At 42.4% G+C, this 26,307-nt stretch overlaps 1 protein-coding gene across 3 annotated transcripts in view; it reads left to right on the top strand.

Moving 5' to 3' along the window:
* Positions 1-26,307, top strand: part of PKP1 (plakophilin 1) — a 112,837-nt gene that overhangs the window by 55,271 nt on the left and 31,259 nt on the right. For all 3 annotated transcript variants that reach the window (XM_056557744.1, XM_056557742.1, XM_056557743.1), the window contains 3 exons: positions 20,821-20,935; positions 21,030-21,188; positions 21,691-21,867. In XM_056557744.1, the coding sequence (XP_056413719.1) occupies positions 20,821-20,935; positions 21,030-21,188; positions 21,691-21,867 (451 nt within the window). The remainder of the gene's footprint in view (positions 1-20,820; positions 20,936-21,029; positions 21,189-21,690; positions 21,868-26,307) is intronic.

Below are 26,307 nucleotides of genomic sequence, written 5' to 3'. Positions count from 1 at the left end.
GGGTCACTGGAGACCCGATTGACCCGGAATCGCCGCAAATCGCTGGACTGAATTGTGCAGCGATCTGCGGCGATCGCCGACATGGGGGGGCATAATGACCCCCCTGGGTGATATGCCGGGATGCCTGCTGAACGATTTCAGCAGGCATCCGGCCACGGTCCCCAACCGGCTAGCGGTGGGGACCGGAATTCCCACGGGCGTATGGATACGCCCTCGGTCCTTAAGGACTCGGGAATGCAGGGCGCCCTATGTCCTGAAGAGGTTAAGCTGGTGTCCGTCTTTCTTTTTTCCAGTGGTTTTCTTGTCTCCACCTTCTGTGTTCGCCTTCTGTCCAGGCGTCCACTGCTCTCCCTAGCATTTTTCTGCCATGTTCTCTTGAATCGGTTGACTCAGGATGGGGTTCTCATGTTGTGCCTGTCTCCATTTTTTTTTTCAACCGGGCTGGCCCCCTGTCTGGTTCTGTGTTCCTTGGAGTTGTTTTCCTACTTCCTTTCAGGAGGGTTCATCTGCCTTCCTAGTCGACCTTTTTCTTGCCTCTCTATGTGACGTAGGTTTAGAGACTCTGCGAAGCACGGTCCCTTCATTTGGTGTCCGAGTCCATCTCCATCTCCATGGACTGCAGCCCTTACAGATGAGTGGGTTCAGTCTCGGGACTGATCCCCTTTCTCTAGTGGTTGTTCTTCCCACCCTAGGGGACTGCTTTGGTATGTCCCATCAGTATAGGTGTCCTCCAATGAAGAGCTACCGAGAAAAGGAGATTGTTTGTACTCACCTTAAAATCTCTTTCTCGTAGCCTTCATTGGGGGACACCGCACCCACCCATTTCTTCATTTTTTGTCCAGATATTCCTTTCAGGTTATTGTTGTTTTTTTTTTTATCCGGGATTCTTTTCTAGGGTCCCTTAGGAAGGCAAAGTTTTATCAACTCAGAGAAGCCCTTATCAATATAAAATGAGATAATGTCCTCAAAAACAAGAATACTGACTCTAAATGGGAGACTTTTAAGAATATTTTAAATTCTCACTGTAAAAGGTACATACCTTTATGGGAATAAAAGGGTCAGGAATAAAAGAAAGCCAATATGGATGAATAAAAATGTTAAGGAGGAAAAAATGACTAAAATAAAGCAGTTAAACTACTAAAACAGAACGGCAGTGAAGAAGCATTAAAAAGCTATAGAGAAAAATTAAAAAAACATAAAAGCTTAAAAAATGGAGACAGAAAGACTCATTGCCAAAGAGAGTAAAACTAACCCCAAATTGTTCTTTAACTACATAAATAACAAAAAGGTTCAAAATTAAAGTGTAAGCCCTTTAAAAAAAATGATGAGGAAGAAATTATAGACTGGGATCAGGAAAAAGCTAATATATTAAACAAATTCTTCTCCACTGTATTCAACCTAGGACCCAGGAAGAAGTACAGTGCCGCCTACAAAAAATCAAAATAGACAAATCACCAGGCCCAGATGGCATTCACCCCTGTGTTGTAAAGGAATTAAGTAATGTAATAGACAGACCCCTATTTTTAAAATTAAGGGACTCTATAGTAACAGGGACTGTTCCCCTGGACTGGCGCATGGCAAATGTGGTACTGATATTTAAAAAGGGGTCAAAAGGTGACCCCGGGAATTATAGACCTGTTAGTTTAACCTCTGTTGTATGTAAATGGTTTGAGGGTTTTCTAAAGGGATGCTATTTTGGAGTATCCTGATAAAAATAAATGTATGACTCCATATCAGCATGGCTTTATGAGGGATCAGTCCTGTCAAACTAACCTGATCAGCTTTTATGAGGAGGTGAGCTCCAGACTGGACCAGGGGGATCCACTGAATGTATTATATCTGGATTTTTCCAAAGCATTTTATTCAGTATCACATAAAAGATTGGTGCATAAAATGAGAAGGATCGGGCTGGGGCAGAATGTGTGTAAGTGGGTACGTAACTGGTTCAGTGATGGGAAACAGAGGGTGGTTATAAATGGTACTTATTCTGATTGGGTGACTGTTACTAGGGGGGTACCACAGTCTTGGGTCCTGTTCTATTTAATATATTTATTAATGACCTTGTAGAGGGGTTGAATAGTAAAGTAGCAATATTTGCAGATGATACTTAAAGGTGTATTCCAGGAAAAAGCTTTTTTTTTTATATCAACTGGCTCCAGAATGTTAAACAGATTTGTAAATTACTTCTATTAAAAAATCTTAATCCTTTCAGTACTTAAGAAGCAAATCCCCATAGCAAACCTCTTCTAAACTGGGCGTTTCCCGAGACAGGTGTCATCAGAGAGGATTTAGACAGAAAAGAAGAACCTTAACTTCAGAAGCTCACAAGTACTGAAAGGATTAAGATTTTTTAATAGAAGTAATTTACAAATCTGTTTAACTTTCTGGAGCCAGTTGATATATATAAAAAAGTTTTTTCCTGGAATACCCCTTTAACTCTGTAAAGCGATAAACACTATAGAGGACAGTACACTGTTACAAATGGATCTGGATAAGTTGCCGGTTTGGGCTTGGAAGTGGCAGATGAGGTTCAACACTGATAAAAGTAGGGTTATGCACATGGGGAAGAATAATCCGGGCTAGGATTATGTCTTAAATGGGAGCACACTTTGGACGGGTGACGTGGAAAAGGACTTAGGAGTCTTAGTTAACAGTAAATTTTGCTTTAGTAACCAGTGTCGGGCAGCTGCTACCAAGGCAAATAAAATCATGGGGTGCATTAATACGGACATAGATGCTCATGACAAGGAAATAATTCTACCGCTGTACAAATCACTAGTCAGACCACACATGGAATATTGTGTAAAGTACTGGGCACCAGTGTACAAGAAAGATATAGTGGAGCTGGAGAGGGTTCAAAGACCGGCAACCAGGGTAATACGAGGAATTGGGAGGAGTACAGTACCCAGAAAGAATTAGGGCTATTTAGTTTAGAAAAAAGAAGGCTTAGGGGCGAACTAATAACTGTGTATAAATATATCAGGGGACCGTACAGAGATCTCTCCCATGATCTATTTATACCCAGGACTGTATCCATAACAAGGGGGCAATCTCTACGTTTAGAGGAATGAAGGTTTCTACACCAGCACAGACGGGGGTTCTTTACTGTAAGAGCAGCAAGACTATGGAACTCTCTGCTAGAGGAGGTGGTCATAGTGAACTCTGTAAAAGAGTTCAAAAGGGGTCTGGATGCATTTTTGGAGAGTAATAACATTGCTGGTTATGTATACTAGATTTATAGGGACAGAACATTGATCCAGGGATTTATTCTGACTGCCATATTTGGAGTCGGGAAGGAATTTTTACCTCTAGTATGAGGAGTTTTTGCCTTCCTCTGGATCAACTCAGTAGGGACTCATTAGGGTTATAGGTCGAACTTGGTGGACTCTGGTCTTTTTTCAACCTTATGAACTATGTTACTATATCTCCTTCGGTCATATTCCTTTGTTGGCTACTACTTTGTGACAAAACTGATTACCTCACTTCCAGTGGGAGGGTATATCCTGCCAGGGAGGAGCCGACTTTTTTTTTTTCTAGTGTCAGCGCATCCTAGTGGCAAGAGCATATACCCATCAGTATAGGTGTCCCCCAATGAAGGTTATGAGAGAGAGATTTTACGGTGAGTACAAAAAAATCTCCTCTTGTCACTCTTTTTCATGTGACCTATTAGGACATAAAGATGGAAACTCATTTATTAGTCAAAGTAAAGAGCTGCTGGAGTCAGTGCAAGATTACATAGTTGTTCATCTATTTGAATGAGCATAATGTAAAACATTTCCTGAAGGTGAAAAAAATGACTGCTCTCCTTTGGCATTATCAACTATTCTGAGAAGATAATATGATCTTGTCTGTATATGGGGTTGTCATGTTGGAAATGCATAATTAGTGTTTAAGGGGGTATATTGCCTTCATCTGCCTTCATTTGACATTGTGACGCTTGTCCACAGCACTTGCCGTCTTATGCATATTCATGCCCTCCCTCCCCATCTCCCTCTCCTCCCCGCTCTGTATGTGACTCCACTGCGCGTATGTCGGCTTACTGCACCTTTACTTACTACACCCTTACTGCAGCTCTGCTCCGCTGGAATGAAGCTGAGCTGAAGCCGCTTCCAGGTGTACACAGGAAGCTGGCACATGCGCAGTGGAGTCACATACAGAGCGGGGAGGAGAGGGAAATGTGGAGGGAGGGCATGAATATGCATAAGCCGGGCAGTGCTGCGGATAAGCGGCGCTGAAGTCACAGTGACAGATGAAGGCAGTAACCCTGCCCGTGCCAGTTAGAAGATGATTTGCATATATTGAAAAATGAAGATAACGGGCGAATGGCTGGGCAGATCCGGGCATGGTAGGCATAGTTACATAGTTACATAGTTAGTACGGTCGAAAAAAGACATATGTCCATCAAGTTCAACCAGGGAATTAAGGGGTAGGGGTGTGGCGCGATATTGGGGAAGGGATGAGATTTTATATTTCTTCATAAGCATTAATCTTATTTTGTTCCAGGAATGTATCTAATCCTGTTTTAAAGCTGTTAATTGTTCCTGCTGTGACCAGTTCCTGAGGTAGACTGTTCCATAAGTTCACAGTTCTCATGGTAAAGAAGGCGTGTCGCCCCTTGAGACTAAACTTTTTCTTCTCCAGACGGAGGGAGTGCCCCCTCGTCCTTTGGGGGGGTTTAACCTGGAACAGTTTTTCTCCATATTTTTTGTATGGGCCATTAATATACTTATATACGTTTATCATATCCCCCCTTAAACGTCTCTTCTCAAGACTAAACAATTGTAACTCCTTTAATCGCTCCTCATAGCTAAGATGTTCCATTCCCCATATTAGTTTAGTCGCGCGTCTCTGCACCCTTTCCAACTCCGCAGTGTCCCTTTTATGGACAGGTGCCCAAAACTGAACAGCATATTCCAGGTAAGGCCGTACCAATGATTTATAAAGGGGGAGTATTATGTCCCTGTCCCTTGAGTCCATGCCTCTTTTGATACATGACAATATCCTGCCGGCTTTGGAAGCAGCAGCCTGACATTGCATGCTATTCTGTAGTCTGTGATCTACAAGTACACCCAGATCCTTCTCTACCAGTGACTCTGCCAGTTTAATCCCCCCTAAGACATACGATGCATGCAGGTTATTAGTACCCAGATGCATAACTTTACATTTATCCACATTGAACCTCATTTGCCAAGTGGATGCCCAGACACTTAGTCTATCCAAGTCATCTTGTAACTTATGCACATCCTCTATAGACTGTACTGTGCTACAAAGCTTGGTGTCATCTGCAAAGATAGAAACAGAGCTGTTAATACCATCCTCTATATCATTAATAAATAAATTAAACAACAGCGGGCCCAGTACAGAACCTTGGGGTACACCACTAATAACCGGGGACCAATCAGAGTACGAATCATTGACCACCACTCTCTGAGTACGATCCATGAGCCAGTGTTCAATCCAGTTACAAACTAAAATTTCCAAACCCAAAGACCTTAACTTACCTGTCAGACGTCTATGAGGGACAGTATCAAATGCTTTAGCAAAATCCAGAAACACTATATCCACAGCCATTCCTCTGTCAAGGCTTCTACTCACCTCTTCATAAAAGCAAATTAGATTGGTTTGACAACTTCTATCCTTAGTAAACCCATGCTGGCTATCACTTATAATACAATTATCCCCTATGTATTCCTGTATGTAATCCCTTATAAGTCCTTCAAACAATTTACCCACAATGCACGTTAAACTTACCGGTCTATAGTTTCCTGGGGAAGACCTAGAGCCCTTTTTGAAGATTGGCACCACATTCGCCTTGCGCCAGTCCCTTTGCACAATACCAGACACCAGAGAATCTCTAAATATCATGAACAGGGGTACAGATATTACTGAACTTACCTCTCTAAGAACTCTTGGGTGTAGTCCATCCGGTCCTGGGGATTTGCTTACATTTATATCACTTAACTTACCTTGTACCATCTCTACATTAAGCCAGTTCAGTACATTACATGATGTGTTACCAGCACTGACCTGGCCAATGTCAGCTCCTTCTTCCATAGTGTATACAGAACTAAAGAACCCATTCAGTAGCTCCGCCTTCTCTTGATCGCCTGTGACAACCTCCCCATTATCATTATTAAGGGGTCCTACATGCTCTGTCCTTGGTTTTTTTGCATTTATATGTCTAAAAAAATATTTAGGATTAGTTTTGCTTTCTTTGGCCACCTGTCTCTCATTTTGAATTTTTGCTGTTTTTATTACATTTTTGCAGATTTTATTAAGCTCTTTGTACTGTTTAAATGTTATAGCTGACCCATCAGATTTGTATTTTTTGAAGGCTATTTTTTTGTTGTTTATTGCTCTTTTAACATCATGTGTCAGCCATGTAGGATTTAGTTTTAATCGTTTATATTTGTTCCCCTTTGGTATATATTTAGCTGTATAGTTATTTAGAGTTGATTTAAAGATGTCCCATTTACCTACTGTATCAGTATTTGACAACACCTCCCCCCAGTCTATGTCCTGTAGTGCAGATCTCAGCCCAGGGAAATTTGCCTTTTTAAAGTTATATGTTTTTGCCTTCCCCGCCTGTCTTTGTTTTCTACATTTTAAGTCAAAAGTAACTATATTGTGGTCGCTATTCCCAAGGTTTTCCCGCACAGTTACATTACCAACCAGCTCTGCGTTGTTGGAAATGATCAGATCCAACAAGGCATCACTTCTTGTTGGGTCCTCCACAAACTGGCCCATAAAATTATCCTGCAATAAATTTAGGAATTGTCGCCCCTTTGTAGTTTTAGCCAACCCCGGACCCCAATCTATATCTGGATAGTTAAAATCTCCCATTATTACCACTGTACCTGCCCGGGCGGCCCTCTCTATTTGTTTATGAAGCTGAACTTCTATCTCTTCAGTGATATTAGGGGGTCTGTAGATTACCCCAAATATTATTTTTTCAGTATTTCCCTCCTTTTGTAATTCTACCCACAGTGATTCCACATCCTCAGAATCATCACACACTATGGCATCGTTCACACTGACTTTCATACCACTTCTTACATACAGACAGACTCCACCACCTTTTCTGTTCATTCTATCCTTGCGAAACAATGTAAACCCCTGCAGATTGACAGCCAAGTCATGCGAGGAGTCCAGCCATGTCTCAGTGACCCCAACTATATCAATATGTTCCTCCAGTATCAAGGCCTCAAGCTCCCCCATTTTATTTGCTAGGCTTCTGGCATTTGTGAACATACACTTTACATTTCCATCCTTTATGTTATTGGGGTTAATGGGATTCAAGGGTGTAAGTTTTATTTTCCTATGAAGCTTATTCCTATTAACTATTCTAACCCCTCCCTCCGCTCCACCCCCAGGTACATTTATAATTCCCACCTCTCTATCTACACTATCTTCCCCCTCTTTGCTGTAGGTTCCCTCCCCCCAAGTCCCTAGTTTAAACACTCCTCCACCCTTCTAGCCATCTTCTCCCCAAGCAAAGCTGCACCCTCCCCATTGAGGTGCAGCCCGTCCCTACGGTAGAGCCGGTAACCGACAGCGAAGTCAGCCCAGTTCTCCATGAACCCAAACCCTTCCTTCCTACACCAGCTTCTGAGCCACTTGTTTACCTCCCTGATCTCCCGCTGCCTCTCTGGTGCGGCTCGTGGTACTGGTAGTATTTCAGAAAAGACTACCTTGGAGGTCCTTGGTGCCAATATGTACCATGACTGCTGGGTCCTCTCCAGCCCCGCCCAACAACCTGTCAACCCGATCCGCGATGTGCCGAACTCGTGCGCCAGGCAGACAACACACTGTTCGGCGATCCCGGTCTTTGTGACAGATTGCCCTGTCTGTCCCCCTAATAATTGAGTCCCCCACCACTAGCATCATATTGATCAGTGTCCCTAGGCATCATCCTAATCAGAGATACTGGCTGGAAGTGCGGGGGGGGGGGGGGGGGGATTAGTGACAGTTTTCCTTTAAGGACACAGTGATTTTTTATTTTTCCACTTTTTTTTTTCTCATCGTCTTCTAATAGCCATAATGCTTTAGATTTTCGGCAGCAATTCTGGACTCCTTTTTTTTTTTTTTTTTTTTTTATGTTTAACCCCTTAATGCAAATAGACGTACATTCACATCCATTTGCGACTCCCGAGGTATGGCGCGTGCTCAGCAGCTGAGCGTGCATAATACCCGGTGGCTGCCCTATGTGCGATGCTTTCTCCCACCTCTTCCAGCGATAACTCCACCCTACTGCAGATAACCTCGCCTCTTCACAGTTGTTCCGAGGAAGAAGAGATACATATCTATAGCAGGCCGAGTTATCAGCCAAAAGCTCTGCTCCCTTCGGCCAATAACTTTGGGGGGTCAGAGTTATCAGCCAGAGCATTGGTGCATTGGTGAAAAAGCACTGCACATATAGTAGCTGTCTCCCTCCATTGCCTCCCTCCGCTTAAGAAGAAATTACCATATTGGCTATAAAATTAATACCTTCGGAATGGCTGCACCGATTTTCTCCCAGTGAGAAAAGTTAGAAACAGGGTCATCTGCACTTTTTCCTTTATATCCAGGTAAGTGTGAGTTACCCTGCTGTCAGTTTCTCTTTAAAGGTCTCTTCTGAAAACTAAACTATTTTAATTCGGCCCTTTTTCCCATATTACCTAAACAAAAACATAATTTTTTTTTTTTTTTTACATGTTGGGGTATCACTGCATGCGTAACAGGCTGAATTATCAAAATGTAATGTTAATGATCCCACGAGGTGAACAGAGTAAATGTACAAAAAAAAATTCAAAGATTGCTTTTTAGTCACATCTAATTCCAAAAAAGTTACAAAAAGCGTATGAAAAGTCACATATATACAATTTTAAACATACTTATATTGTTTAACCCCATAGGGACTCAGCCCATTTTCACCTTAAGGACTCAGCCCTTTTTTGCAATTCTGACCACTGTCACTTTATGCATTAATAACTCTGAGATGCTTTTACTCTGATTCCGAGATAGTTTTTTCGTGACATATTCTACTTTAACGTAGTGGTAAATTTTCCTCATTACTTGCATCCTTTACTGGAGAAAAATGTCATGAAAATTAAGCATTTTTCCAACTTTGAAACTTTCTGCTTGTAAGGAAAATGGACAATTCCAAATTCCAAATAAAGTATATATTGATTCACACATGCAATTTGTCTACTTTATGTTGGCATCATAAAGTGGACATGTTTTTACTTTTTGAAGACATTAGAGGGCTTCAAATTATAGCAGCAATTTTCACAATTTTTGCAAAAAATTCAAAATCTGAATTTTTCAGGGACCAGTTAAGTTTGAAGTGGATTTGAGGGGCCTTTCTGTGGGAAATACCCCATAAATGACCCCATTATAAAAACTGCACCCCTCAAAGTATTCAAAATGACATTCAGAAAGTTTTTTAACCCTTTAGGTGTTTCACAGGAATAGCAGCAAAGTGAAGGAGAAAATTCAAAATCTTCACTTTTTACACTCTGTCCCTGTAGAGCCATTTTTTTTAAAGGAGAGAAATCCACCCTAAAATTTGTAACCCAATTTCTCTCGAGTAAGGAAATACCTCATATGTGAATGTAAAGTGCTCTGTGAGTGCACTAGAGGGCTCAGAAGGGAAGGAGCGACAATGGGATTTTGGATAGTGAATTTTTCTGAAATGGTTTTTGGGGGGCTGTCGCATTTAGGAAGCCCCTATGGTGCCAGACCAGCAAAAAAAAAAAAAACATACTAAGCCTTAACCCCCCACAGGTGTTTGATGAGTATGAAATGAAAAGTATGGGGCAACACCAGCATGTTAGTGTAAAAAATATTTTTTTTTTACACTAACATTCTGGTGTAGACCCCAACTTTACCTTTTCATAAGGGGTAAAAGGAGAAAAAGCCCACCAAAATGTTAGGCAATTTCTCCCGAGTACGGAAATACCCCATATGTGGGGTTGCCTTGAAATACGACAGGGCTCCGAAGTGCGAGAGCGCCATGTGCATTTAAGGCCTAAATTAGGGATTTGCATAGGGAGGGACCCAGATGCAAGAATTACACTTGCCTCCGATACCAAAATTACCCTACGGCAAGTGTTTCCCAAACAGGGTGCCTACAGCTGTTGCAAAACTAACAGCATGCCTGGACAGTCAATGACTGTCCAGCAATACTGTGAGTTGTTGTTTTGCAACAGCTCGAGGCTCCGTTTTGGAAACGGTGCCGTGCCAGACATTTTTCATTTTTATTGGGGGCGGGGGGGGGGGGGGGGGGGGGTGGCGTGTTTTGTGACTGTGTAGGGGTGTATGTATATGTAGTATTTAACTTTTTATTTTGTGTAGTGTAGTGTTTTTAGGTTACATTAACACGGCGCGGGTTTACAGCGAGTTTCCCGCTGGGAGTTTGAGCTGCAGCAGAAAATTTGCTACATCTCAAACTTGCAGCGAGAAACTTACTGCAAGCCGCCGCCCGTGTGAATGTACTCTGTACATTCACATGGGAGGGCAAACCTCCAGCTGTTGCAAAACTACAACTTGCAGCATGCCCTTTGGCTGTCCGTGCATGCTGGGGTTGTAGTTATGCAACAGCTGGAGGAACACTGGTTGCAAAACACTGAGAGTTTGTCACTTAACTTATCGTTTCACAGCCAGTGTGCCTCAAGCTGTTGCAAAACTGCAGCTGCCAGCATGTGTGGTCTGAGTGCATGCTGGGAGTTGTAGTTTGCAACAGCTGGAGGGACACTGGTTGTGAAACACTGATTAAGGTAGCAAACTCAGTGTTTTGCAACCAGTGTGCCTTCAGCTGTTGCGAAAGCTACAACAGGAGGGAGGGAGGAGTGTAGGGCAGGCCAGACAGGTACTTGTAGTGGGGGACTCAATTATTAGGGGGACAGACAGGGTGATCTATCACAAAGACCGGGATCGCCGAACAGTGTGTTGTCTTCCTGGCGCTCGAGTTCTGCACATGGCGGATTGGGTTGACAGGTTGCTGGGCGGGGCTGGAGAGGACCCAGCAGTCATGGTACATATTGGCACCAATGACAAAGTAAGAGGTAGGGGGAGTGTCCTTAAAAATGATTTCAGGGACTTAGGCAAGGACCTCCAAGGTAATATTTTCTGAAATATTACCTGTACCAGGAGCCACACCAGAGAGGCAGTGGGAGATTGGGAAGGTAAACAAGTGGCTCAGAAGCTGGTGTAGGAAGGAGGGGTTTGGGTTCATGGAAAACTTTGCCAACTTCGCTGTCGGATACCGGCTCTACCGTAGGGACGGGCTGCACCTCAATAGTGAGGGTGCATTTGACTTATTTTTTGCGCCTCCAATTCTACTTTGCAGTGACATTAGTAATTTTACCCAAAATTCCACGTCGAAACGGGAAAAAAATCATTGTGCGACAAAATTGAAGAAAAAACACAATTTTTTGTTTCTACGCAGTGCATTTTTCAGTGAAAATGACACCTTATCTTTATTCTGTAGGTCCATATGGTTAAAATAATACCTTAGGTTTGATTTTGTCATACTTCTGGAAAAAATCATAACTACATGCAGAAAAATGTATCTGTTTAAAACCCCTGTACGTTTTTTTTATTTTTCCATGTACGATGGCTTGAGGGCTCCTTTTTTGCGCCGTTATCTGAAGTTTTTATCGGTACCATTTTTGTTTTGATCGGACTTTTTGATCTCTTTTTATAAATTTTTTTAATGGTATAAAAAGTGACCAAAAGTAAGCTATTTTGGACTTTGGAGGTTTTTTTACGTGTACGCCATTTACCGTGCGGTTTAATTAACAATATATTTTTATAGTTATATTTTTATTTACACAGTTTTTTTATGGGAAAAGAGGGGTGATTCAAACTTCTATTAGGGAAGGGGTTAAATCACATATATTAACACTTTTTTTTCACTTTTTTTTTGCAGAGTTATAGTCCCCTATGGGGGCTATAACACTGCACACACTGATCTTTTACACTGATCACTGGCATGCATTAACATGCCATTGATCAGCGTTATCGGCGCTTGACTGCTCCTGCCTGGATCTCAGGCACAGAGCAGTTATTCGCGGAACGGACACCGAGGAGGCAGGTAGTGATCCTCCCGGTGTCCTGTAAGCTGTAAGGGATGCCACAATTTCATCGCGGAGGTCCCGAACAGCCAGACTGAGCTGCCGGGATACTCTGTTTCCCTTCAGACACGGCGGTCAACTTTGATCGCTGCGTCTGAAGGGATAATACAGGGCATCACTGCGATCGGTGATGTCCTGCATTAGCCGCGGGTCCCAGCCGTTGATGGCCGCCGGGACCGACCCGATATGACGCGGGGTCACCGCGTGACCCTGCGTTATAGCGCGGGAGCTGGCACAGGACGTAAATATATGTCCTGCGTCGTTAAGGAGTTAAAGGGGTACTCAGGTGGAAAACCTTTTTTTTTTTTTTTTTTTTTTTTTTTATCAACTGGTGCCAGAAAGTTAAACAGATTTGTAAATTACTTCTATTAAAGGGGTACTCCGCCCCTAGACATCTTATCCCCTATCCAAAGGATAAGGGATAAGATGTCAGATCGCCGCAATGCTGCTGCTGGGGAGCTCCGGGATCCCCGCTGCGGCACCCCGCTATCATTACTGCACAGAGCGAGTTCGCTCTGTGCGTAATGACAGCCGATACAGGGGACGGAGCCGCGTGACGTCATGGATCCGCCCCTCGTGACATCACGGCCCGTCCCCTTAATGCAAGTCTATGGCAGGGGGCGTGACGACCGCCGTGCCCCCTCCCATAGACTTGTATTGAAAGGGGCGGGCCGTGACATCACGAGGGGCGGAGCCGTGACGTAACGATGCTCCGGCCCCTGTATTGCTCGTCATTACGTGCAGAGCGAACTAGCTCTGTGCTGTAATGATAGCACGGTGCTGAAGCTTGGATCCCGGGGCTCCCCAGCAGCGGCACCGCGGCGATCTGACATCTTATCCCCTATCCTTTGGATAGGGGATAAGATGTCTAGGGGCGGAGTACCCCTTTAAAAAATCTTAATCCTTCCAGTACTTATTAGCTGCTGAATACTACAGAGGAAATTATTTTCTTTTTGGAAAACAGTGCTCTCTGCTGGCATCACGACCAGTTTGCTGTCTGGGCATGCTGGGAGTTGTAGTTTTGCAACATCTGGAGGTCCACAGTTTGGAGACCACTGTGCAGTGGTCTCTAAACTATAGCTCTCCAAATGTTGCAAAACTGCAACTCCCAGCAAGCCTAAACAGCAAACAGCTGTCTCTGCATGCTGGGAGTTGTAGTTGCGATCCCTCCAGCTGTTGCATAACTACATCTCCCAGCATGCCTTTCGGCGATCAGTACATGCTGGGAGTTGAAGTTTTGCAACAGCTGGAGGCACACTGGTTGGAAAATACTGAGTTAGGTAACAGAAAACTGAAGGAACCTAACTGAAGGTTTTCCAACCAGTGTACCTCCAGCTGTTGCAAAAGTACAACTCCCAGCATGCACGGTCTGTCAGTACATGCTGGGAGTTGTAGTTTTGAAACAGCTGGAGGTTTGCCCCCCCCATGTGAACGTACAGGGTACATTCACACTGGCGGGTTTACAGTAAGTTTTCTGCTTCAAGTATGAGCTGTGGCAAATTTCGCACCGCAGCGCAAACTCCTAGCGGTAAGTTCACTGTAAACCCGCCAGTGTGAACGTACCCTAAAAACACTACACTACACTAATATAGGGTACACTACACTACACTACACATAATAAAGGGTAAAACACTACATATACACCCCCTTACACTGTCCCCCTAATAAAAAATAAAAAACGTATTGTACGGCAGTGTTTCCAAAAGAGAGCCTCCAGCTGTTGCAAAACAACAACTCCCAGCATTTCCTGACAGCCACTAACTGTCCAGGCATGCTGGGAGTTTAGCAACAGCTGGAGGCACCCTGTTTGGGAATCACTGGAGTAGAAGGCCCCTATGTCCACCCCTGTGCAATCCCTAATTTAGTCTTCAAATGCGCATGGCGCTCTCTCACTTCAGAGCCCTGTCGTATTTCAAGGAAACAGTTTAGTGCCACATATGGGGTATCTCTGTACTCGGGAGAAATTGCACTACTAATTTTGGGGGCTTTTTTTCCTTTTACCCCTTATGAAAAAGAAAAGTTGTGGTCTACACCAGCCTGTTAGTGTAAAAAAAAAATTTTTTTACACTAACATACTGGTGTTGTCCTTTACTTTTTATTTTCACGGGAGGTAAAAGGAAAAAAAGACCCCCAAAATTTGTAACGCAATTTCTCCTGAGTACGGAGATACCCCATATGTGGGCGTAAAATGCTCTGCAGACGCACAACAAGGCTCAGGAGTGAGAGCGCACCATGTACATTTGAGGCCTAAATTGGTGATTTGCACAGGGGTGGCTGATTTTACAGCGGTTCTGACATAAACCCCAAAAAATAAATACCCACATGTGACCCCATTTTGGAAACGACACCCCTCACGGAACGTAACAAGGGGTATAGTGAGCCTGAACACCCCACAGGTGTTTGACAAATTTTCATTAAAGTTGGATGGGAAAATGAGAAAAAAATATTTTTTTCACTAAAATGCTGGTGTCACCCTAAATTTTTCATTTTCACAAGGGAAAAATAAAAAAAGCCCCCCAAAATTTGTAACCCAATTTCTTCTGAGTAAGAGCATACCCCATATGTGGATGTAAAGTGCTCTATGGGTGCACTACAATGCTCAGAAGAGAAGGAGCGCCATTGGGATTTTGAAGAGAAAATTTGTCCGGAATTGAAGGCCACTTGTGTTTACAAAGCCCCCATGGTACCAGAACATTGGACCCCGCCCCCATATGTGACCCCATTTTGGAAACTACACCCCTCATGTAATTTAATAAGCGTTTACGCCCCACAGGTGTCTGACAGATTTTTGGAACAGTGATCCATGAAAATGAAAAATAAAATTTTCCATTTGCACAGCCCACTGTTCCAAAGATCTGCAAATGCTCACTGCACCACTTATTAAATTCTGTGAGCGGTGTAGTTTCCAAAATGGGGTCACATGTGGGGGGGGTCCACTGTTCTGGCACCACGGGGGGCTTTGTAAATGCACATGGCCCCTGACTACCATTCCAAACGAATTCTCTTTCCAAAAGCTCAATGGTGCTCCTCCTCTTCTGAGCATTGTAGTTCGCCCGTAGTGCACTTCAGGTCCACTTATGGGGTACCTCCATACTCAGAAGAGATGGGGTTACAAATTTTGGGGGGTATTTTCTGCTATTAACCATGCAAAAATGTGAAATTTGGGGGGAAACACACATTTTAGTGAAAAAAATATGTATTTTTTTTTACATATGCAAAAGTCGTGAAACACCTGTGAGGTATTAAGGCTCACTTTATTCCTTGTTACGTTCCCCAAGGGGTCTAATTTCCAAAATGGTATGCCATGTGGGTTATTTTTGCTGTTCTGGCACCATAGGGGCTTCCTAAATGCAACATGCCCCCCAAAAACCATTTCTGAAAAACGTACTCTCCAAAATCCCCTTGTCGCTCCTTCGCTTCTGAGCCCTCTACTGCGCCCGCCGAACACTTTACATAGACATATGAGGTATGTGCTTACTCGAGAGAAATTGGGCTAAAAATATAAGTATACATTTTCTCCTTTTACCCCTTGTAAAAATTCAAAAATTGGGTTTACAAGAACATGCGAGTGTAAAAAATAAAGATTGTGAATTTTCTCCTTCACTTTGCTGCTATTCCTGTGAAACACCTAAAGGGTTAAAACACTTACTGATTGTCATTTTGAATACTTTGGGGGGTGTAGTTTTTATAATGGGGTCATTTGTGGGGTATTTCTAATGGGAAGACCCTTAAAATCCACTTCAAACCTGAACTGGTTTCTGAAAAAAAGCGAGGTTCAAAATTTTGTGAAAAATTGGAAAATTGCTGCTGAACTTTGAAGCCCTCTGGTGTCTTCCAAAAGTAAAAACTCATCAATTTTATGATGAAAACATAAAGTAGACATATTGGAAATGTGAATAAACAAAATATATATTTTGAATATCCATTTTCCTTACAAGCAGAAAGCTTCAAAGTTAGAAAAATGCAAAATTTTCAAATTTTTCATCAAATTTTGGGATTTTTCACCAAGAAAGGATGCAAGTTACCACTAAATTTTACCACTATGTTAAAGTAGAATATGTCACGAAAAAACAATCTCGGAATCAGATTGATAACTAAAAGCATTCCAGAGTTATTAATGTTTAAAGTGACAGTGGTCAGATGTGCAAAAAAAACGCTCTGGTCCTAAGGTGTAAAATGGCCTGGTCCTTAAGGGGTTAAGGACCCAGCCCAAATATACCTTAAGGACCTGGCCATTTTTTTAACATCTGACCACTGTCACTTCAAGCATTAATAACTCTGGGATGCTTTTACCTTTCATTCTGATTCCGAGATTGTTTTTTCGTGACATATTCTACTTTTTTGTTAGCGGTAACATTTTGTCGATACTTGTATAATTTCTTGGTGAAAAATTCCAAAATTTGATGAAAAAATTGAAAATTTAGCTTTTTTTTTTTTTACTTTGAAGCTCTCTGCTTATAAGGAAAATGAATATTCCAAATAAATGATATATTGATTCACATATACAATATGTCTACTTTATGTTTGCATCATAAAGTTGACATGTTTTTACTTTTGAAAGACATCAGAGGGCTTCAAAGTTCAGCAGCAATTTTCCAATTTTTCAAAAAATTTTCAAAATCGGATTTTTTCAGGGAACAGTTCTGTTTTGAAGTGGATTTGAGGGGCCTTCTTATTAAAAATACCCCATAAATGACACCATTATAAAAACTGCACCCCTCAAAGTATTCAAAATTACATTCAAAAGGTTTGTTAACCCTTTTGGTGTTTCACAGGAATAGCAGCAAGTTGAAGGAGAAAATTCAAAATCTTCATTTTTTACACTCGCATGTTCTTGTAAACCCAGTTTTTGCATTTTTACAAGGGGTAAAAAGAGAGAAATTTTCTTAAAATGTGTAACCCAATTTCTCTCGAGTAAGGAAATATCTCATATGTGTATGTCAAGTGTTCGGCGGGCGCAGTAGAGGGCTCATAAGGGAAGGAGCGACAGTGGGATTTTGGAGAGTGAGTTTTTCTGAAATGGTTTTTGGGGGGCATGTCACATTTAGGAAGCCCCTATGGTGCCAGAACAGCAAAAAAAACACATGGCATACCATTTTGGAAACTTGAGGAACGTAACAAGGAATAAAGTGAGCCTTAATACCCCACAGGGGTTTTACGACTTTTGCATATGTAAAAAAATATATATATTTTTTTCACTAAAATTTGTGTTTCCCCCCAAATTTCACATTTTTGCAGGGGTTAATAGCAGAAAATACCCCCAAAATTTGTAACCCCATCTCTTCTGAGTATCGAGGTACCCCATTAGTTGACCTGAAGTGCACTATGGGCAAACTACAATGCTCAGAAGAGAAGGAGTCATATTTGGCTTTTTGAGAGCAAATTTTGCTCGGGGAGCATGTTGCATTTAGGAAGCCCCTATGGTGCCAGAACAAGGGTTAATAGCAGAAAATACCCCCCAGAATTTGTAACCCCATCTCTTCTGAGTATGGAGATACCCCATAAGTGGACGTCAAATGCACTGCAGGAGCGCTACAATGCTCAGAAGAGAAGGAGTCACATTTGCTAATTTTGCTGAAATGGGGGGGGGGGGGGGGGCGCATGTCGCATTTACTGCCATAAAAGCAAAAAAAAAATTAAATTTGTAAATACATTTCTTTGGAGAAAGGACATATCTCATATCTGGCCGTAAAATGGATCTCCGGGTGCGCACTGGTCACGGAGGAACAAAAGGGCAGTCAGGGGCCTTGAGCTTCTGCCTATGGAGCCAGAACAGTGGGATATATGGGGTACACTAATAACTAACAAGGGGTACAGTGGGACATAAAAGGATAAAACAGGTTATGTTCCCAGAATGATGACCCAGAGCATAGCCAAAACTAAAAAATATGCCCACCCCAAACCCTATGCTCTGAATCATCATTCTGGGAGCGGGCAGCGCGCATGTTATACGCAGCGGCGTGCATGTAAGAAAAAATGAACGGCGCATGCGCTGGGACCTGTGTGTCAATAACACAGAGTCCCAGCGCTGAATTACAGTCAGTGGGCGTGGCTGGTGGCAGGGGAATCGCGGACCTCGCGCCACGCCTACCCGACTGTCCGTGGCTTTCATAAAAAGCCTTTTTTAGGGTAATAAAAGCCGGGAACTATTAGGTAGAAAGGTTGTTATACAAACCACCTGCACACAGTACACATGCTGTGTGCAGGTTATTGCAGTAAGGCTAGGTTCAGACTACGGAATCTCCTTGCAGAAAATTTCCGCCCGGAGATTCTGAGTGCGGCCAGCGCTGACTGAATCAGTCGGCGCTAGGACCGTGCGGACACTGCAGTCTCCAATAGACTTCAATGTGTTCCGCGCCGATTTCCGCCTGAAGAAAGAGTACCGCCATTCTTCAGGCGGAAATTTCCAAGCGGATTTTCTGTTCACAAATTCCGCTTCACAAAGTGGAAATTTGTGAACGGAAACCCATTCACTACATTATGCATTTTAGCAAGCGGAATTTCCACCTGCAATTTCAAAGCGGAATTGCAGACGGAAATTCCGTAGTATGAACCTAGCCTAAAAGTTCATGACAGTTGCGCTTTAAGTAATTCCCGAGTATAAGTTATAGAAAAATGAAAGGTGTCATTATAAACTAAAATTGATCCCTCAAAAAACAAGCCCTCATATGGGTGTGTAGATAAAAAATAAGTTATGACTATTAAAGGGGCGAGCAGGAAAAAAAACTATAACACTATTTTTATAGTCCCCTTAGGGGACTATTACATGCAATCTTCAGATTACATACACTGTTCAATTCTATGCCATAGCATTGATCAGTGTTATCAGTGCTCCATTGCTCCAGCCTGCCATGGCTGACTGGAGCTTTGGGTTACCGATCGGACGGCGAGGAGGCAGGTCAGAGACCTCCCATCTTCCGCTTAGCTGATCAGGGCACTTTGGTGGTCCCGTTCAGCATCGCTGAGCAGCCGAGAAGTGTTTTTCTTTTATTTTAGATGCTACAATCAACTTTGATATCCAGCATTAGCCACGGGACCACCCCGCTATGACCCGTGCTCAGCTCCTGAGCGTGCGTCATAGAAGGGGAGCGGGACAATGGTGTACAGGTGTAGAAAAGTCAGAGAAACACAAAATTTTTGCAACTTTTTACTAAAAGAATTTTGACTAAAATGACTTTGGTATACACTTTTGGTTTCTCACTTTTCAAGTGGTTGCTGATTGATGAAGTATTTATATGGAAGAAAACTAAAAAATAGGTCTTGAATGAGCGTTGCTGTCTATTTCACACAAAATATTCTTTAGCCACCACTGTAGCAATGGACATTTTGGTTTATTTGGTACATATGTGTCCCCTTATATGTACAAAATTAAGCAAAATGTGGTGGCTAAATAATCTTTTATGTGAAATAGAGAGCAGTGCTTAAGACCCATTTGTTTTCTTCCATATACCTATATTTTATTCCGCACCCTATGCAATGTGGACAGGGTCTTTGAGCAGCACACTGGGGGACATTTATCAAAACCTGTGCAGTTGCTCATAACAGCCAATCAGATTGCTTCTTTTTTTAAAAGGCCTCTGAAAAATAAAACAATTGGTTGCTATGGGAGACTGGTCAACATTTCCTCTACACAGGTTTTAATAAATCTTCTACTGTGTGTATAAATTATAGGCACAACTCTATGAAGAGCTTATCATATAGAACAACCCAATAAGGTTAGTACAGCACAATAGGTGTGGTGACAGGTTAACTTCTTCCTGACATACTACACCAGGGAGCACCCTTGTGTTTGTGTCCCTTTAGTCTGATTTATGAACTGCGACTTGTCTTTAAAAAAAAAAAAAAATCATGGGCGACATTGATCATTGTTTGCTTTGGTAAGCGAGTTCTGTAAGCATTTTTTTTCTTTTGTTTTGCTTATGTGCTACATATTTATCATATTAACACAGGGTTTGATAAATTTTGAGCACATTAGCAAAGCACAAAAGTCTTAGTTGAGACTTTTTTTGCAACTTTGAAAAATTTTGCTTAAGTAAGGGAGTTTTGTACTCCAGGTCAGACCTGGACATGACTTGGGACTTTTTTAAAGTGGTTTGCAACTTTTTTTTTTTTCTACGTGCGACATTTGTGCATCATAAATAATACATGACCACTGCAAAGTGAAAACTGAAAATTTCTTAGGTAAGGCTGTTTGCTAATTTTGCTTACCCACAAAAGTTGCACAAAAAAGTGCTTAGTTGCAACTTTTGTGTGCCTGGAGTAGGCAAAAATATGCTCTAAATACCTTTATTAATGTCCGTCCCCCCATAAGTTTGTCGCAAAAGCCCTCAATTTTTCATGGATCTACCCCAGCCTAATCCTGGCTTGCAAAACTGGCTGTGGAAAGCATTTTTTTAAAAAGTTTAAAAAATTTTGCGCAATGGGGTAAAACTTTGCGGTAATGTTGCAGAGGAGAGGAGGAATCCTACAAAATGGTGTTCTAAAGTGATTTATTGTTGTGTTTGTGTTGTGTATTGTTGTCTACGTGTGCCAAAATTATCAACCGCATGCGATATTATGATAAATATGCCAGACGTAAGCAAAAATCAATGACTCCAAAAAACACTTTCTAAAGGCACAATGATGAATGTCCCTCATCAGTTTTGAAATCATCTTCTGGTAAATTTTTACGTATGCTAGACTGATGTTTTATTGTCTCATTCAGGAATCTTAGCTCTGCAGATGTTGGACGTAAGGCCATGCGCGATATTCCAGGACTAGTGGACTCACTTATACATTATATCCAGCAGTGTGTGGCTGCTAATCGTCCAGATGACAAGGTAGTAATTGCTTCTGTATCACTTAATTCATTCATGAATAATAAGGCCTTTTCCTTAGATCCTTCAATAATTCTGTATACTTGCTTCATTTTAGTCAGTTGAAAACTGTGCCTGCATTTTGCATAATCTGTCTTACCATTTGGACTCAGAAGTGCCCAATAAATATTCCCTATTGAATGAGCAAATGTTGCGTAACCATCAAACAGAAAAGACCTCTACAGGCTGCTTCAGCAACAAGAGTGACAAGATTCAGGTAATTGCAGTTTAATCTGCTTAATGCTATGGATATCTTGTGCCTTAAGAACACATTTCACATGAAAGCACAACATAGAATGAGGTTAGAGCATTGCCCTCTGTCACTGATGTCCCTTTGACACATACACTTCATAGGGTTATTCCAGTATCAGAAACCTGTATTTAAAGATAAAATTAACTCACTAAGGGTGCATTCACACCACGATTCTTCAATACAGTGACTAGATCCGGCTGGGAGATGTGACAACCGGGCACTCCCGTATCCCAGCCGGAGCCGACCGGAGTCAGATAGATACTCCAGTCAGCTCATTTTAGCCTTTTAACCGGTTTTGGGACCGGACTGAAAACCGTGGTTGGGTAGGTGGGAAGATACGTTTTGGGATTTTTTTTCTATATTATAGGAGCCTGACCCAGGTTTATTAAAAACAACATTATCTGGAATACTCTTTAACTTTATTGAAGTTCATCATTTTTTATATCTTTTTTTTCTTTTCTTTCAGAATAATAATTTTGAGTTGCCACTTCCAGAAGAGGATGCAAACCCCAAAGGGTCAGCAGTGTTGTCTCACTCTAATGCTATTAGGACTTACCTGTCTCTGCTAGGACAAAGCAAGAAGGACTCCACGTTGGAGGCTTGTGCCGGAGCTCTACAAAACCTTACTGCTAGTAAAGGACCAGTGAGTATACCAAAGTTAGAACCATTATAAATGTTTTTGGATAATTGTTAAAAAGATGTAAAGTTATAACTTGTATTGTAACAAAAAACATATTTTCTTAACCTCTTGGATAGAGAAGCAGGTGCTGCATGCTATACTACCTGATGTGTATGGTACACTGTCCTAAAGAAAAAATCTTACTGTTTAACCCCTTAAGGACCCAGCCCAAATATACCTTAAGGACCCTGCCATTTTTTGAAAATCTGACCACTGTCACTTCAAGCATTAATAACTCTGGGATGCTTTAACCTTTCATTCTGATTCTGAGATTGTTTTTTCGTGACATATTACTTTATGTTAGTGGTAAAATGTTGTCGATACTTGTATAATTTCTTGGTGAAAAATTCCAAAATTTAGCATTTTTTTTTACTTTGAAGCTCTCTGCTTATAAGGAAAATGGATATTCCAAATAAATTATACATTGATTCACATACACATAATGTCTACTTTATGTTTGCATCATAAAGTTGACATGTTTTTACTTTTGGAAAACATTAGAGGGCTTCAAAGTTCAGCAGCAATTTTCCAATTTTTAACAACATTTTCAAAATCTGAATTTTTCAGGGACCAGTTCAGTTTTGAAGTGGATTTGCAGGGCCTACATATTAGAAATACCCCACAAATGACCCAATTATAAAATCTGCACCCCTCAAAGTATCCAAAATGACATTCAGAAAGTTTGTTAACCCTCTAGGAGAAAAAGCCCCCCAAAATTTGTAACCCAATTTCTCTCAAGTAAGGAAATACCTCATGTTCGGTGGGCGCAGTAGAGGGCTCAGAAGGGAAGGAGCAACAATAAGATTTTGGAGAGTGAATTTTGCTGAAATGGTTTTTGGGGGGCATGTCACATTTAGAAAGCCCCTATGGTGCCAGAACAGCAGAAAACCCCACATGGCATACCATTTTGGAAACTACACCCCCCAAGGCACGTAACAAGGGGTCCAGTTAGCCTTAACACCCCACAGGTGTTTGACAACTTTTCGTTAAAATCGGATGTGTAAATGAAAAAAAAATGTTTTCACTAAAGTGCAGTTTTTCCCCCAAATTTACCATTTTTACAAAGGGTAATGGGAGAATTGCCCCCCAAAATTTGTAATCCCATCTCTTCCGAGTATGGAAATACCCCATGTTAGGAAGTAAAATGCTCTGCGGGCAAACTACAATGCTCAGAAGAGAGGGAGTCACATTTGGCTTTTTGAAAGCAAATTTTGCTGAAATGGTTTTTGGGGGGCATGTCGCATTTAGGAAGCCCCTGTGGTGCCAGAACAGCAAAAAAAAAAACACATGGCATACCATTTTGGAAACTACACCCCTTAAGGAAGGTAACAAGGGGTACAGTGAGCCTTAACTACCCACAGGTGTTTGACGACTTTTTGTTAAAGTTGGATGTCTAAATGAAAAAAAATTTTTTTTTTACTAAAATGCAGTTTTTTCCCAAAATTTAGCATTTTTACAAGGGGTAATAGGAGAAAATGACCCCCAAAATTTGTAACCCCATTTCTTCTGAGTATGGAAATACCCCACGTGTTGACCTCAAGTGCTCTGCTGGCAAACTACAATGCTCAGAAGAGGAGGAGCGCCATTGAGCTTTTGGGAAGAGAATTTGTTTGGAATGATAGTCAGGGGCCATGTGCGTTTACAAAGCCCTTCAGTGGTGCCAGAACAGTGGACCCCCCCACATGTGACCCCATTTTGGAAGCTTCACCCCTCACAGAATTTAATAAGGGGTGCAGTGAGTATTTACACCCCACTGGCGTTTGACAGATCTTTAGAACAGTGGGCTGTGCAAATGAAAAATATAATTTTTCATTTTCACGGACCACTGTTCCAAAAATCTGTCAGACACCTGTGGGGCGTAAATGCTCACTGTACCCCTTATTACGTTACATGAGGGGTGTAGTTTCCAAAATAGGGTCACATGTGGGGGGGGGGGGTCCATTGTTCTGGCACTATGGGGGCTTTGTAAACACACGTGGCCTTCAATTCCGGACAAATTTTCTCTTCAAAATGCCTATGGCGCTCCTTCTGAGCATTATAGTGCGCCATCAGAGCACTTTACATCCACATATGGGGTATGTTCTTACTCAGAAGAAATGGGGTTACAAATTTTTGGGGGATTTTTTCCTATTTACACGTGGCCTTCAATTCCGGACAAATTTTCTCTTCAAAATGCCTATGGCGCTCCTTCTGAGCATTATAGTGCGCCATCAGAGCACTTTACATCCACATATGGGGTATGTTCTTACTCAGAAGAAATGGGGTTACAAATTTTTGGGGGATTTTTTCCTATTTTCCCTAGTGAAAATGAAAAATTTAGAGTAACACCAGCATTTTAGTGAAAAAAAATGTTTTTTTCATTTTCCCATCCAACTTTAATGAAAATTCGTCAAACACCTGCGGGGTCTTAAGGCTCACTATACCCCTTGTCACGTTCCGTGAGGGGTGTAGTTTCCAAAATGGGGTCACATGTGGGTATTTATTTTTTTGCGTTTATGTCTGAACCGCTATAAAATCAGCCACTCCTGTGCAAATCACCAATTTAGGCCTCAAATGTACATAGTGCGCTCTGACTCCTGAGCCATGTTGTGCGCCCACAGAGCATTTTACACCCACATATGGGGTATTTCCGTACTCAGGAGAAATTGTGTTACAATTTTTTTTTCCTTTTACCGCTTGTGAAAATAAAAAGTATGGGGCAACACCAGCATGTTAGTGTAAAAATGTTTATTTTTTTACACTAACAGGCTGGTGTAGCCCCCAACTTTTTCTTTTTAAAAGGGGTAAAAGGAGAAAAAGCCCCCCCAAAATTCTCCCGAGTACAGAAATACCCCATATGTGGCCCTATGTGGGTCCTTGAAATACGACAGGGCTCCGAAGTGAGAGAGCGCCATGCGCATTTGAGGTCTAAATTAGGGATTGCATAGGGGTGGACATAGTGGTATTCTACGCCAGTGATTGCCAAACAGGGTGCCTCCAGCTGTTGCAAAACTCCCAGCATGCCTGGACAGTCAATGGCTGTCCAGAAATGCTGGGAGTTGTTGTTTTGCAACAGCTGGAGGCTCCGTTTTGGAAACACTGCCGTACAAGACGTTTTTCATTTTTATTGGGGGGGGGGGGGCAGTGTAAGGGGGTGTATATGTAGTGTTTTACCCTTTATTATGTGTTAGTGTAGTGTAGTGTAGTGTTTTTATGGTACATTCGCACTGGTTGGTTACAGCGAGATTCCTGCTAGGAGTTTGCGCTGTACCCTGTACGTTCACAATGGGGGGCAAACCTCCAGCTGTTTCAAAACTACAACTCCCAGCATTACTGACAGACCGTGCATGCTGGGAGTTTTCCTTTTGCAACAGCTGGAGGCACACTGGTTGGAAAACCTTCAGTTAGGTTCTGTTACCTAACTCAGTATTTTCCAACCAGTGTGCCTCCAGCTATTGCAAAACTACAACTCCCAGCATGTACTGATCACCGAAGGGCATGCTGGGAGATGTAGTTATGCAACAGCTGGGGTACGCAACTACAACTCCCAGCATGCTGAGACAGCTGTTTGGTGTCTGGGCATGCTGGGATTTGCAGTTTTGCAACATCTGGAGGGCTACAGTTTATAGACCACTGCACAGTGATCGCTAAACTGTGGACCTCCAGATGTTGCAAAACTACAAATCCCAGCATGCCCAGACAGCAAAGAGCTGTTTGGGCATGCTAGGAGTTGTAGTTTTGCAAGATCTGGAGGGATATAGTTTATAGACCATTGTATAATGGTCTCAAACTGTAGCCCTCCAGCTTTTGCAAAACTACATCTTCCAGCATGGCCAAACAGCTGTCTGGGCATGCTGGAAGTTGTAGTTTTGCAACATCTGGAGGGCTAGAGTTTAGAGACCACTTTACAGTGGTCTCAGACTATAGCCCTCCAGATCAACTTGTCAGGTACTTAGGGTCCAGGGAGCAGTCCTCTTTTGCCGCACGACATCCTGCCCGCGCCGACCGTCACCCGCTGCCTCCGGACGGGTAAGTGGACTTCGGCGTTCGGTCCCCTTCGTTTCCCCATTCTGCCCTGCCTATTGTGGGTGGGCAGGACAGGGAGAACGAAAGTTAACCCCCCCCCACCCCCGATCTGCTATTGCCGTCTAGACCACCAATAGCAGGGATAGGAGGGGTGGCACCTCTGCCACCTCACTCCTATCCCTTCAGAAAGATCGTAGGTGTCTTAGACAACCGCGATCCCCCCTTATATTTCGGGTCACCATAGACCCCTTTGACCCGGAATCGGCGCCAATCGCAAGTGTTAATTCACTTGCGATTTGTGCCGATCGCCGACAAGGGGGGGTCTTATGACCCCCTGGGCATTTGCGCTGGGTGCCTGCTGATCGAAAATCCTTAAGTATCAGGATGTCAACGCGTATC

Source organism: Hyla sarda, chromosome 2, assembly GCF_029499605.1.
Source record: "Hyla sarda isolate aHylSar1 chromosome 2, aHylSar1.hap1, whole genome shotgun sequence".
NCBI lineage: Eukaryota > Metazoa > Chordata > Amphibia > Anura > Hylidae > Hyla > Hyla sarda.
This window is presented reverse-complemented; position numbering and strand designations above follow the sequence as displayed.